Raw genomic sequence first — 16,000 nt, 5'->3', positions numbered from 1 at the left:
CCTTATCTTAGCTCATTGGTCACCATAGCAGCACCCACCCGTAGTCTGCACTCCAGCAGGTATATCTCACTGGTCATCCCCAAAGCCAACACCTCCTTTGGCCGCCATTCCTTCCAGTTCTCTGCTGCCAATGACTGGAACGAATTGCAAAAATCTCTGAAGCTGGAGACACTTATCTCCCTCACTAACTTTAAGCATCAGTTGTCAAAGCACCTTACCGATCACTGCACCTGTACACAGCCCATCTGAAATTAGCCCACCCAACTACCTCATCCCTATATTGTTATTTATTTTGCTCTTTTGCACCCCAGTATCTCTATTTGCACATAATCTCTTGCACATCTAGCATTCCAGTGTTAATACTAATTGTAATAATTTTGCACTATAGCCTATTTATTGCCTTACCTCCATAACTTGCTACATTTGCACAAACTGTATATATATTTTCTGTTGTATTTTTTGACTTTATGTTTTTTTACCCCATATGTAACTCTGTGTTGTTGTTTTTAATCGCACTGCTTTGCTTTGTCTTGGCCAGGTCGCAGTTGTAAATGAGAACTTGTTCTCAACTGGCTTACCTGGTTAAATAAAGGTTAAATAAATAAATACATGTAAAAATACATATAGTGACGAAGTGACTGCAATGACAGTGCACCAAATAGATCACAGACAGATGGGAGGATGACGCAATCATGGACAGAGGTGTCTCCCGAGTGGCGCAGTGGTCTAAGGCACTGCATCGCAGTGCTAGCTGTGCCACTAGAGAGCCTGGATCGAATCCAGGCTCTGTCGTAGCCGGCCGCGACTGGGAGACCCATGGGGCGGCGCACAATTGGCCCAGCGTCGTCCAGGGTATGGGAGGGAATGGCCGGCAGGGATGTAGCTCAGTTGGTAGAGCATGGCGTTTGCAACGCCAGGGTTGTGGGTTCGTTTCCCACGGGGGGCCAGTAGGAAAAAATTAAAAAAATAATTATGTATGCACTCACTACCTGTAAGTCACTCTGGATAAGAGCGTCTGCTAAATGACTAAAATGTAAAAAAAAATTTTTTTACAAATGTGTCAACAACCCGAGTCATCCAGGTAATTGAAATCTGTCCGAAACAGAAGCCTGAGCCTGGTAATGATCATGATCGCAGGAGAAATAGAAAGAAAAACAGCTTATGTAATATCTACATCTAACAATACCTCAACCTTCAAAGATATGAGGGAGGACAGATTGTAGGATTTGCTAATAGAAGTTCTTAAGTCAACAGTAAAGCTGTTCTTCAGTCGATCGCTATGGTGATGACAATGAAATGACTACGCCAACATCTATCTAGGAGCAAGAGTTGTTCAATCAATGGCAAGCGGAAGAAAATAGCCTAGCCTGTCTTTTTGTGCTTGTGGGCTTTGCAGTTGAAAAGTATGTCACCACACAGGAATGACACAGATTTGACATGCAAAGGATTTCTGCACAACTGACAATTCATATCCATGAGTCAAAGCATAACTTGACTTTCTCTGAGTAGAACAGCGTGATTTGGTTTCACTTCCAAACATATGATTGTTGGCATAATAATTCTCTACAGATCCATATTGTAGCATGTTTGAGCTTTGCCATGCCCATGCACTGAGTCTACATACAGTGCATTCGGAAAGGCTTCAGACCACTTTACTTTTTCAACATTTTGTTACGTTACAGCCTTTTTCGAAAATGGATTAAATTGGGGTTTTTCCCCCGTATCAATCTACACAATACCCCATAATGAAAAAGCAAAAACAGGTTAAGACATTATTGCTAATTTATATAAAATTGATAGATTAATTTGTATTTTAAGAATAATGACTAAAGGATTTCACCCCAAATACAGTATAAATGTGTGAACGGTGTTAGAGTTATAATGTAGTGTCAACCCACTAACAGAGGGGGGGGGTGTTAGAAACTGTTGAGAAAGCATTCCAGGGTGAAGGGGACTGAGAAACTGTTTAAAGGTGGGCGGAGCAAAGTGCCTTTGTGTGTCAAGGGATATAAAAGCTGTATGTATGTTTTTTGGCGCCAGAGCTCTCCATGATTAAACATACAGATCATTCTTGCAGGTTGTGGACCTTCGTTTAATTCATGATTAAACCAGAGTCTTACACCCTCTGGGAATTATTCAAAGCATTAAGTTTGATTAATTAGAGATAGAAATTCTCGTGACAAAATTAAAAATTTTAATTATCACATTTACATAAGTATTCAGACCCTTCACTCAGTACTTTGTTGAAGCACCTTTGGCAGTGATTACAGCCTCGAGTCTTCTTGGATATGACGCTACAAGCTTGGCAGACCTGTATTTGGGGAGTTTCTCCCATTCTTCTCTGGAGATCCTCTCAAGCTCTGTCAGGTTGGATGGGGAGCGTGGCTGCACAGCTATTTTCAGGTCACTCCAGAGATGTTTGATTGGGTTCAAGTCTGGGCTCTGGCTGAGCCACTCAAGGACATTCAGAGACTTGTCCCGAAGCCACTCCTCCGTTGTCTTGGCTGTGTGCTTAGGGTCATTGTCCTGTTGGAACGTGAACCTTCACCCCAGTCTGAGGTCCTGAGTGCTCTGGAGCAGGTTTTCATCAAGGATCTCTCTGTACTTTGCTCCGTTCATCTTTCCCTCGATCCTGACTAGTCTCCCAGTCCCTGCCGCTAAAAAAACATCCCCACAGCATGATGCTACCACCACCATGCTCCACCTTGGGGATGGTGCCAGGTTCCTCAAGACGTGACGCTTGGCATTCAGGACAAAGAGTTCAATCTTGGTTTCATCAGACCAGAGAATCTTGTTTCACATGGTCTGAGAGTCCTTTAGGTGCCTTTTGGCAAACTCCAAGCGGGCTTTCGTGTGCCTTTTACTGAGGAGTGGCTTCCGTCTGGCCATAAAGGCCTGATTGGTGGAGTGCTGCAGAGACGGTTGTCCTTCTGGAAGGTTCTCCCATCTCCACAGAGGAACTCTGAAGCTCTGTCAGTGACCGTCAGGTTCTTGGTCACCTCCCTGACCAAGGCCCTTCTCAACCGATTGCTCAGTTTGGCCGGGCGGCCAGCTCTAGGAAGAGTCTTGGTGGTTCCAAACTTCTTCCATTTAAGAATGAGGGAGGCCACTGTGTTCTTGGTGACCTTCAATGCCAGATATATACTTTTTTTGGTACCCTTCCCCAGATCTGTGCCTCGACACAATCCTGTCTCTGAGCTCTACGGACAATTCCTTCGACATCATGGCTTGATTTTTGCTCTGACATGCACTATGAACTGTGGGACCTTATATAGAATTTTTTTATCAAAATGCGTTTTTTGGCAGAAATGCCTTCTGGAACATGTGAACTTTCATGTTCCTTAATAAAACTTGTATGCCATCTGTAAATACAAATAAACAATTTAGAATTACGAGCCTAGTTGGTTTAGCCACGGTAAAAGACAGCAAACTTACCGCTAGCCATGATTGGCTGAGATAATGAGTGGGCTGGACATGCAGAGAGATGAGTTCGGATTGGTCTGCCACGTAGCACGCTTGTCTATTTGAGCTGGTCAGTAGGTGTAGGTAATCCTGTCTAACGCGGCTTTAAAAATATATATATTGCGTAGTAGAACTGCATATGCGTTGCTCTCCACTTTCTGGAGGACCGAGTTTTGAAATCAGTGGAATTATTTTTAATTTTTTTTATTTTTTTGAGTTAGAGTATGATAGTTAGAGTATGATAGCTAAGGAGATGGAGAATTACATCTTCAAACTAAGGGCAACCATGGCATCCGTGACAGACGGAGAAGCGTCCATCCATGTATACGGGTAAGCTAGTCTAGCTAGCTAAATTTTCAGATATTCAACGTTTCTAATTGTCAGAAAGTCGTTTTCATTTCAAGTTAAAAAGTGTACTGTTAGATAGCTAGCTAACGTTAGCTGGCTGGCTGGCTGGCTAGCTAACGTTACGTGTATGATCTGCGTAGTAACATTATTCGTATCTCAGAGCCATTTGCTTTGCTAGTTATAGCCTAATATTAGCTAGCTAACATTGAACCTGGTTGGTTAGCTACCTGGAGATTCATGCAGGGTAGTAACGTCATGCATTGGGATTATGGTTCATTGTTTAACTAGCTAGCTACATGTCTTAACAAAATACTATGCAAGTATCCATTTCAATAGAATGTTCATGATGTCACTGTGACAGCAGTTGATAGACGTAGCTGGTAAATTCGCTCTGGCTATCTACTCCGATTTCAGAGCACTCTCGCCTGAGTGTGCCAAAGTGTGAACGCTCAACACCCGCTGAATATGGCCGGTGTCAGTAAACGTTGGCAAAAAAACGTAATTAAATTGTTGCCAGCAGCACAGTTGCAGTCACCAACTGAAAAATACACTATGAAAGAAAGCAATGGCTATCCCCTTTGCTGATATGAACTTGAGGACTGATTCAGCTTTTAAACTTTATTTGCCGAGATGCACCACTTTCTCAAGCCCCAACAAGTAATAAAAATGGCAGATGCATTCACACTGTAAACAGGGCACATGGAAAAATGCCTGCCCTCAATATACAACGGTCATAAAACAGAATACTTGTTAAAAGTGTTCTAAATTAAGAGACACAGACAAACACCCAAACATATTCTGCGGCAGGAGTTAGGGGGATCTGACAGTCCATTAGGGCTTAAGTGTCAAATCAAAGCCAGTGCTTAATTAAGATCACATCAGTAAACGTTGGCAAAAAAACGTAATTAAATTGTTGCCAGCAGCACAGTTGCAGTCACCAACGCTTTGGATAACATAAAAACAGCCTAACCAGCTCTGCTAGGGCGGGTAAAATGGTCAGAGTGAGTTGTTCTCTCATTTGTGTCTGGAAGTAGCTAGCAAGATAGCCAAGTTAGCTTGGGTGCCTGACTGCTGCTGTTAGGACAGAACGCTCGGCTCAACCCTTAAAGATATGGGTGGGGCTAAAGCTTAGGAGGGTGTGAACGATGCTGAATGGGGGTAGACAAAGAAGAGCTCTCCAATAGGTGTACCAAAACATTCGAAGGCCATTTTCTCAAAAGTGAGGTTACAAGTTTATCAACTTTCAAAGCAGAATTACTTTCCCATTGTTCCTCAACTGTAGTGTATGATATACCATTTTCTAGCCCCGAGTCTCTACTTTTATCCAATGTAAAAAAACACAATTTCAAATTTTGCTACATAAGACCGAATTGAGCCGGTCGCTCACAAATAAGGTATTTCTGTTTTTTCTATTTTTTAAACATTTGCATACATTTCTACTAACTTGTTTTCACTTCGTCATTATAGGGTATTGTGTGTCGATTGATGAGGAATTATATTTTTAAAATCCATTTTAGAGTACGGCTGAAACATAACAAAATGTGGAAAAAGGGAAGGGGTCTGAATACTGTCCAAATGCACTGTATGTCTCATACTATTGTGTTACTGCTTCGAAATGTTTGGTAATCAATAATATAAATGTCTCTCTGCAAATACTGTAGGAAGAGTTAACACCGAAATTGAGTGGCACTCAACCATCATGCTAGAATACGTTAACAGGGGAAAGTATTCCACAACAAGCTAAAACTATAATTTCATCATGTAAGGAAAGCACCATTCACTGCAGGTGCAATTCACTGTGTGTGTGTGTGTGTGAGTGTCAACCACTATGCGTGACCTTCTGATGAGAGCTCTTGTAGCCTACATGCTGTGTTCAAAATACTTCTAAAGCAATTTGAACCAGATGCTCAAGACCGAAATCCTTATATACCACACAACATATTCCATTCACTCAGATAGCAATTCACGGACAGGGTCAATGTTATAGAATGTAATGTTACCCTTAGTAGCTGTACATGTACTAGTGGTAGCACTGTAGCATGCCAGCAGAGGTGGTGGTTAAAGAAAATAACTTGAAGAACAATCAAACTATAGAAATGTGGTTGTCCATTGTCTGTTGAGGTACTGTAGAGGCAGGAGAACATGCTGCTCAGCAAAGTAAGTCCAATGCTAAATCTGACTTTGCAACCTGCAATAAAGTATGTATTTGTGGCAAAATGTAAGTAAATTAGACCAACTTTTATGCCTGTGCCCAGCGCTTCTAAAAATGTATCTTTCACTCAGCTCGTCACGTGCGCACAGGCCCAGACAGGCAGTGTTGCAGCGTGAGGTGGGATAGGCTATCAGATTCGTAGTTCTTTGACTTAGTGTGATTAATTTACCATCTATGAAACAAAACAGCAGAAAAACTTTGAAAACGGCTACTGCAGCATTTATTTTGCTATACTGTAAATGTAATGATACTTGACAATTTTTATTCACAAATGCAAGTGAAATGCTCACACTGTGGAGCCCTGACCACCTATCAACATGGCTGGTGAAAGTAATCTTACCCGCCAATGCCAAAATCTACCCGCATTTGGTGGGTGGCGGGTGTTAATTTTAGGCCCTGGACAAAATCAATCCCCACTGATTGATCCCTCCCTCCCTCCTTACCAAGCAATTTCAACAATAGCTCAGACAACGGCTGCTACACAAATGTAAGGATGCAGGAAGGGTTTTTGTGTTTTAGGAAATAACCATTGATTGGAGTCTTAAGAATGAACAGAGGAAACATCAATGTCAGGTTGTTCAAAGGCTGGAGGAGAGGAAGACTATTCATCACAATGCACGCTAAAGATTACTTTACTTTTACATTGACTACTGCATTTCAACTTGCCCTTTAACAAAACCTGCCATTATTGGCTACAGGATAATGGTAGTGCTGCAATCAAGATAGGAATGCTAACCATCTATCAACGTCTATAGTATTGACTGTATGACTGCAAGACCAAATTATAATTGTTAACCAAATCTGTTAGACAATTATCATCATCATTATCAGATCTCTACATCGCTTTATAATGGTATGTATGCATTATAAGCTTCATTGAGCCATTTCTATATCCATTGGCCAACAGAACAGCTTTCTACTTACCTGCGATGCTGGCAAAGATTTCACTGATTCCGATGAGCACATACTGAGGCACCTGCCACCAAATGGGCAGATCTGCTGCGTAGTAGATTACATCTCCAAAGACCTGGTCGATGGTGCCATTAGATTTGATGATCTCAAGTCGTTTTGTCTCCAGTATACCTGTACGGGAGGAGGCACAAAATCTATTTAGGTCGAGATGCTTGAATTATGTCACTGCATATATAAAAAGACACAGATGGAAACAAACTTGTTCCCATCTGTCAGAACTCTTTATTCTGGATTATTAAAATATTTAGATGGTTCTTTAAAACTAATGAGGGGAGAAAAAAAAATACACTACGAAAGAAAGCAATGGCTATCCCCTTTGCTGATATGAACTTGAGGACTGATTCAGCTTTTAAACTTTATTTGCCGAGATGCACCACTTTCTCAAGCCCCAACAAGTAATAAAAATGGCAGATGCATTCACACTGTAAACAGGGCACATGGAAAAATGCCTGCCCTCAATATACAACGGTCATAAAACAGAATACTTGTTAAAAGTGTTCTAAATTAAGAGACACAGACAAACACCCAAACATATTCTGCGGCAGGAGTTAGGGGGATCTGACAGTCCATTAGGGCTTAAGTGTCAAATCAAAGCCAGTGCTTCATTAAGATCACATTTGCACGCTCACACTTAGAGATTACAGCAGTTAGTAATGGAAGAGAGAGCCATCAACTCAACAATAACACCCCTAGCAGTTGTCATCTGCAGCCGCTGATTCCTAAAAGCTTTATTCGATAACCATTATCATGGAAGCAGCAGCTATTTCCAGATAACTCCTAGAGACAGCCTCCTATCATCACCCCACACTTAATGCTGTATTTGAGAGGGGATGGGGATTTATAATCTAGCTAGCCTATAATACCACCTGTCCATCCCAGGCAAGGCGGTCACTGCCCTGCCCAAAGCAACTTCTTACACTCACCATAAACACACATATACTGCTTTTTTAACAACATCATATCAGGCATTTGAGCCCTATCCCTGGGCGAATTATAAAAATACAATAAAAACCCTAGAGCTACTTTTGGACATCTAATATAGAACATATTCAACACTAGCTAAAGCAGATTAGAATTGAAAAAGTTGAGATTGTTGAAACTGATAAAAAGGCAATGTCATTGGCCATCAAAGGCAATGTCAACGCATCATGTGGTGAGGGCCAGCTTTGTGGTTCACAACTCAACAAGAGCAGGTCGGCATAGCGATAGATGCCAACCCTGTGAACGGAGGATGGCAGGTGTGCAAGGCAGTGTTGATGCTAGCTGTGCCCGGGGCAACAGATACCACTATGGCAGATGCACAGCTGCCCATCTGTCTGTCCTATGGTGTGTGTTTTCTAAATGGTTCATCCAATATGGATGAAAATACCCTTAAATTGTATAATTCAAATCCAAAGCACTGGAGTACAGAGCAAAAAAAAAGTATAATGTGTCACTGTCCCAATACCTTTGGAGCTCACTGTATATACTCAATACATTTCCTTTTCGCAATAGTAGTGGCATAGTGAGCATCTAGACAGCACTGTCTGTGTCCAAAGAATAATTAAAAGTGGTTAATATAACTTTACGATAGCAAACAAATCAAACACTTTTTCTACAGGCACCATTGAAGTTCTGTCTAATTAGACAGGCTAAATGAAAAATCTTACCTCGTGCACACACACACGTTTAGACAGTAAGTTGGTAAGTAGTTCTTCCTGCAGACTGCCTGCGGTTGGCTGTGGTTTATTAATGACGATGCTGCAGTAGTGAGTGGGATCCAGCCAAGCCGGTCTGTCCCTGGGGAGAGGGGGCTATTTCTCTGGGGCCTTCATTAGGCTCTGATGACATCCCCACACGGGGTACCAGCTAGCAGCTAGCTAGAGCCTCGATCACTATCCCTCTATCCACTATCACACAGCAATACACCTCATACAGCAGAATATAAATGTAATAACTACAAGAACAAAGCAATGACTATTAGGACTGTGTGTGTGGGGGTGTTGTTTAATGCTACTGTAAAATAAATATTTACGCCACACTAGATATTAATTATCCTCTACAAATGGGTGTTAACAGTGTTCAGCTGTGAAGAATGAACAATTAATTGTCTCCAGGATTCAATATCCCAAATGTCATTGCGGACACCAACACATTTAAAGTGCTCATTATGCTGGAGTGAAAATGAACCGAAGAGGAAAGAGAACTTGGGTTGTGAAAAATAACATGTGCATTTGGTTCTCAAGCGTGCCACTGATTTGAGAAAAGCTTTTTTCGCTGCCTTCTGGCTCATCTCACTCAAAATGTGTTAGCATGAATATATGCTATTCAATCGGCACAGAATAAAAAAAGGTTTTATTCCAAATTGCACATTTCAAACAGTCAATTCAAATTAATTTGAGTAGACTTTATTTCAAAGATAATCCACAGGCTGTTATGCAATAGAAACCGTTTCCTCCAAATGGAAAACATTTTGCAACGAAAATGAGTTTCTATTAGACAAATTTAGGTAGGTCCCACCCAGTTTCGTTTGTTCGGTTTGCTTCCGTTTGGTTCTTAAATGGTAAACGGCTTCCATTGCAAGACTTAATGAATACACCCCGGTTGTCTGGTCTATGAATGTTTAGGATTTTTGAGAAATGATCCCTGTCCGTCTGCCTTTTCCCTCATCAAATAAGTCCTTGAAACTACATTGAAACATGAGCCACATACTGCTAAAATAAAGCCAAGCTACATTAGTATGAGTCATAATACCCATGAAACCTAGTGGTCAAACAGGGAAATGGTTCCAATTGTTTTTCCAGCTTCATTTTTCCCCATAGGTTTTTTTTTTAGAAACACTGTCATGTAGGCTTACCCTGGCGAGACATTTTGATAACCGTGTAAATCTCTCTAGGACAAGGTGACTTATCAATATATTCGCCTGTATTTAACCCACAAAAATGAAATGCTAATTGGCTGCTAATGTGGCTATCATAAAGAACTACAAATGCCATGACGATCTGGACAAAGGTATGATTCTCTGGATTAACTATCTAATGTTACCTAATGTAGTAATTAATAAATTGGCTAAATTTCTTCACATTTTATTGTTCGCATACACATATTTAGTAGATGTTATTGTGGGTGTAGCGAAATGCTTGTGTTCCTAGCTCCAACAGTGAAGTAATATATAACAACTCACAACAATACACACAAATCTAAAAGTAAAAGAATGGAATTAAGAAATACATAAATATTAGGACGAGCAATGTCCGAGTGGCATTGACTAGAATACAGTATATACAGTTGAAGTCAGAAGTTTACATACACTTAGGTTGGAGTCATATAAACTTGTTTTTCATCCACTCCACAAATTTCTTGTTAACAAACTATAGTTTTTGCAAGTCGGTTAGGACATCTACTTTGTGCATGACACAAGTAATTTTTCCAACAATTGCTTACAGACAGATTATTTCACTTATAATTCACTGTATCACAATTCCAGTGGGTCAAAAGTTGACATACACTAAGTTGACTGTGCTTTTAAACAGCTTGAAAAATTCCAGAAAATGATGTCATGGCTTTAGAAGTTTCTGGTAGGCTAATTGACATAATTTGAGTCAATTGGAGGTGTACCTGTGGATGTATTTCAAGGCCTACCTTCAAACGCAGTGCCTCTTTGCTTGACAGACATCATGGGAAAATCAAAAGAAATCAGCCAAGACCTCAGAAGAAAAATTGTAGACCACCACAAGGCTGGTTCATCCTTGGGAGAAATGTCCAAACGCCTGAAGGTACCACGTTCATCTGTACAAACAATATTACGCAAGTATAAACACCATGGGACCACGCAGCCGTCATACCGCTCAGAAAGGAGACGCGTTCTGTCTCCTAGAGATGAATGTACTTTGGTGCAAAAAGTGCAAATCAATCCCAGAACAACAGCAAAGGACCTTGTGAAGATGCTGGAGGAAACAGGTACAAAAGTATCTATACCCACAGTAAAACGAGTCCTATATCTACATAACCTGAAGGGCCGCTCAGCAAGGAAGAAGCCACTACTCCAAAACTGCCATAAAAAAAGCCAGACTACGGATTGTAACTGCACATGGGGTCAAAGATCATACTTTTTGGAGAAATGTCCTCTGGTCTGATGAAACAAAAATAGAACTGTTTGGCCATAATGACCATCATTATGTTTAGAGGAAAAAGGGGGCCCTTGCAAGTCGAAGAACACCATCCCAACCGTGAAGCACGGGGTGGCAGCATCATGCTGTGAGGGTGCTTCGCTGCAGGAGGGACTGGTGCACTTCACAAAATAGATGGCATCATGAGCAAGGAAAATTATGTGGATATATTGAAGCAACATCTCAAGACATCAGTCAGGAAGTTAAAGCTTGGTCGCAAATGAGTCTTCCAAATGGATAATGACCCCAAGCATACTTCCAAAGTTGTGGCAAAATGGCTTAAGGACAACAAAGTCAAGATATTGGAGTGTCCATCACAAAGCCCTGACCTCATTCCTACAGAAAATGTAACAGTCTGATGGCCTTGAGATTGAAGCTGTTTTTCAGTCTCTCAGTCCCAGCTTTGATGCACCTGTATTGACCTTGCCTTCTGGATGATAGGGGGGTGAACAGGCCGTGGCTCGGGTGGTTGATGTCCTTGATGATCTTTTTGGCAGTGTGCCCCCGGTGATGCGTTGGGCAGACTGCACCACCCTCTGGAGAGCCCTGCGGTTGTGGGCGGTGCAGTTGCCGTAACAGGCGGTGATACAGCCTGACAGTATGCTCTCAATGGTGCATCTGTAAAAATTTGTGAGGGTCTTAGGGGCCAAGATTAATTTCTTCAGCCTCCTGAGGTTGAAGAGGCACTGTTGCACACTGTCTGTGTGGGTGGACCATTTCAGATTGTCAGTGATGTGCTCCCTCTGCTGTTTCCTGAAGTCCACGATCTGCTCCTTCGTTTTGTTGACGTTGAGGGAGAGGTTATTTTTCTGGCACCACTCCACTCACCTCCTCCCTGTAGTCTTGCATGATGTCTACTTTGATGCTTATTATCATTTTTTCAAAATCGGAGTAAATAGAGAATATATTGATAAAAAGTAACCTTTTCCGAGAGAGATTTACATGGTTATCAAAATGTCATGCCAGGGTAAGCAGGGCCGAAAATTAACATTTTGGCATTGGTGGGTAAGATGTCTATTTCACCAGCCACGTTGGCGGGTGGTCAGGGCTCCATAGTACGAGCATTTCACTCGCAATTGTGAATAAAAATGGTCAAGTATGATCACATTCATAGTAAAATAATTGCTGCAGTAGCCGTTTTCAAAAGTATTTCCGACGTTTTGTTTCATAGCTGGTAAATAAAAAATTGCAGAAAATCAAAGAACTATGAATCCTATATAGCCTATTCCACCTCACGCTGCAACACTGCCTGGCTGCGGGTTGTGCGCATGTTAAGAACTGAGTAAAATATTCATTTTTAGAAGCGCTGAACACAGGCATAAAAGTAGGTCTAATTTACTTGAAACGAACGTCTACTGAAGTGAGACTTTGTCCTTGTGTTTCTTGGCTATTTACATTGTTTGGTTTACAAGCTAGGTTGTTTTTCTGTTTGAGTTTCAACTGCTAGGGAAGAGAAGACAACACTTCTACTAGTCAGACTCAATCTCACAGGCACAAACATGACTTGAGTCGCACTACCACGTAACCTCCCGCCCTTAAAGGGGCAGGTGAACATTTGTCTCATCTGTGATACTTTGGTTAAAAGTTTAATCATTCAATATACCACATTAGTTACATCTTCTAGTAAAACGTGTATTGTTTTAGAAACATTACAAAGCACGCTCATCCATTTGTTTGTGTTTTGTTGGTGTAATTTTAGCAGCAAAAAAATCTTGCCTGATAAAAATCTGAGTGGCTGGTCAATTTGTTTTATCTACCTGCCACAGTGGCTGGTGGACCAAAAAGTAAATTGTATGCCCTGAGGGTAAACCTACACGAAACACAGCACTTATTTTAAGCGTTTCTAAAATCCCCTATAGGAAAAGTTTATGGTGTAAAACCGATTAGAACCATTTCCCTGTTTGACCGCTAGTTTTTATGGGTATTATGACACCTTCACTGTTGGGCTCTATAGGCTTGCTTGTCCTGTTTGCCTCATGAATCCTGACCAATGATGTGTATAAACCCTTGATTGCTGATGCAATGTAATGGCCAATGACAATGCCATATTGGCACTCCCCAGAAGGAGCAGTACTCATTAGGAATGACTGGAATTCTACAGTATTTCAATAAAATGTTTCAAGGACAAAATTACATGTATTTAAGTATTTATTTGTTGTAGTAGGGAAAGTAACATTAGTACAAGAATATATACAGTGGGGAAAAAAAGTATTTAGTCAGCCACCAACTGTGCAAGTTCTCCCACTTAAAAAGATGAGAGAGGCCTGTAATTTTCATCATAGGTACACGTCAACTATGACAGACAAAATGAGAATTTTTTTCTCCAGAAAATCACATTGTAGGATTTTTAATGAATTTATTTGCAAATTATGGTGGAAAATAAGTATTTGGTCAATAACAAAAGTTTCTCAATACTTTGTTATATACCGTTTGTTGGCAATGACACAGGTCAAACGTTTTCTGTAAGTCTTCACAAGGTTTTCACACACTGTTGCTGGTATTTTGGCCCATTCCTCCATGCAGATCTCCTCTAGAGCAGTGATGTTTTGGGGCTGTCGCTGGGCAACACGGACTTTCAACTCCCTCCAAAGATTTTCTATGGGGTTGAGATCTGGAGACTGGCAAGGCCACTCCAGGACCTTGAAATGCTTCTTACGAAGCCACTCCTTCGTTGCCCGGGCGGTTTGTTTGGGATCATTGTCATGCTGAAAGACCCAGCCACGTGTAATCTTCAATGCCCTTGCTGATGGAAGGAGGTTTTCACTCAAAATCTCACGATACATGGCCCCATTCATTCTTTCCTTTACACGGATCAGTCGTCCTGGTCCCTTTGCAGAAAAACAGCCCCAAAGCATGATGTTTCCACCCCCATGCTTCACAGTAGGTATGGTTTGGATGCAACTCAGCATTCTTTGTCCTCGAAACACGACGAGTTGAGTTTTTACCAAAAAGTTCTATTTTGGTTTCATCTGACCATATGACATTCTCCCAATCCTCTTCTGGATCATCCAAATGCACTCTAGCAAACTTCAGACGGGCCTGGACATGTACTGGCTTAAGCAGGGGGACACGTCTGGCACTGCAGGATTTGAGTCCCTGGCGGCGTAGTGTGTTACTGATGGTAGGCTTTGTTACTTTGGTCCCAGCTCTCTGCAGATCATTCACTAGGTCCCCCCGTGTGGTTCTGGGATTTTTGCTCACCGTTCTTGTGATCATTTTGACCCCACGGGGTGAGATCTTGCGTGGAGCCCCAGATCGAGGGAGATTATCAGTGGTCTTGTATGTCTTCCATTTCCTAATAATTGCTCCCACAGTTGATTTCTTCAAACCAAGCTGCTTACCTATTGCAGATTCAGTCTTCCCAGCCTGGTGCAGGTCTACAATTTTGTTTCTGGTGTCCTTTGACAGCTCTTTGGTCTTGGCCATAGTGGAGTTTGGAGTGTGACTGTTTGAGGTTGTGGACAGGTGTCTTTTATACTGATAACAAGTTCAAACAGGTGCCATTAATACAGGTAACGAGTGGAGGACAGAGGAGCCTCTTAAAGAAGAAGTTACAGGTCTGTGAGAGCCAGAAATTTTGCTTGACCAAATACTTATTTTCCACCATAATTTGCAAATAAATTCATTAAAAATCCTACAATGTGATTTTCTGGAGAAAAAAAATCTCAATTTGTCTGTCATAGTTGACGTGTACCTATGATGAAAATTACAGGCCTCTCATCTTTTTAAGTGGGAGAACTTGCACAATTGGTGGCTGACTAAATACTTTTTTCCCCACTGTATGTTTTTATTCTTTTTATGTTTTATTTTCATGTTCAGTTCACTTAATTACGCTTAAAATATTGGCTTAAATATGATAGAAGGGAGAATTGAATGTAACATTGAGCTTCAATCAATCCCTACTATAGTCACGACTATAATATTTTAAGTATGCATTAAAAGGTGTCTGTAATCGAATATACTTGTCAAAAATGAATGTAGACATTAATAAATGCATTTCTGTAGCTTCCAATATATTTTTTACAATGGAGGAGCGAGTACCTAAATGGCTTCACAGGGGCTTCAGACATCTAAGGTTGATATATATCATTGGTCCTGACATCATCTACCAGTAATGTCCGCCACAGAATAAGGAACCGCAACAGAGATCATTGAGAGACATGAGATCAAGGAGCAGGGTTTTTCCCTAACATGTGACATTTTAATGTGTGACATATCATGGTGAACAGTGTGACATGGTGAAACTGTGGCTTGAAGAGGATGTGGGGTGGTTAAAATTGAAGATTACTAGAATGATCTACCATGACAGTCTCTCTAGACATGCCACCGAATAAGTAAGGGTTAGCTGTTGCACTCAGTGTACTCCACTCACCAGCCGCCACAGCTGACCACATGACGAAGAACATCCCCACTGCGATCCTCTTGAGGGAGGAGGGCAGCAGGCCTCTGCGTTTGAGGATGGGGTCCACCACTTTGTCCTTAAGGGGGATCAGCATGAGAATAAGCACTGCGTCGAACATTGTCAGCCAGGCAGCAGGGAAGCGGAACGTAATCTGCCAGGAATTCAGAGGAAGAAAAACATAAGAAAAAATATGTACAAGAAGTGCACAAAGCATGAAAAACAATAGAAAGAATGTCAGTGCACTCCAGTCCAGTTCCTCAGGGGTGAGAGTGGATGTGCTGATGGCCTCAACACTGTATTGGCGCCCTCAGGTGGATGGAACTAAAACTGAACCAAAACTCAAGTTACAAAGTTATAGTGGGAGAGGTGCCAATACAGTGTCGAGGCCATCAGTGGCAGAGGTACCCCAGTAGGCACACTTTAACATGGGTAAGGAAGCACATTAACCTTGGTAAG

At 41.4% G+C, this 16,000-nt stretch overlaps 1 protein-coding gene across 1 annotated transcript in view; it reads right to left on the bottom strand.

The window, feature by feature from the left end:
- LOC311141602 (solute carrier family 15 member 4-like) overlaps positions 1–16,000 on the bottom strand; it is a 57,291-nt gene that overhangs the window by 22,706 nt on the left and 18,585 nt on the right. Inside the window, exons 6-7 of the mRNA XM_084176977.1 lie at positions 15,515–15,695; positions 6,947–7,105 (exon numbers count right to left, since the gene is read on the bottom strand). Coding sequence (XP_084033103.1) covers positions 6,947–7,105; positions 15,515–15,695 — 340 coding nt within the window. The remainder of the gene's footprint in view (positions 1–6,946; positions 7,106–15,514; positions 15,696–16,000) is intronic.

Source organism: Coregonus lavaretus (assembly GCF_964263955.1).
Source record: "Coregonus lavaretus genome assembly, chromosome: 14".
In the NCBI taxonomy this organism is placed as follows: domain Eukaryota; kingdom Metazoa; phylum Chordata; class Actinopteri; order Salmoniformes; family Salmonidae; genus Coregonus; species Coregonus lavaretus.
Note: the sequence above shows the minus strand (reverse complement) of the source record. Positions and strands in the feature narration are given on the sequence as shown.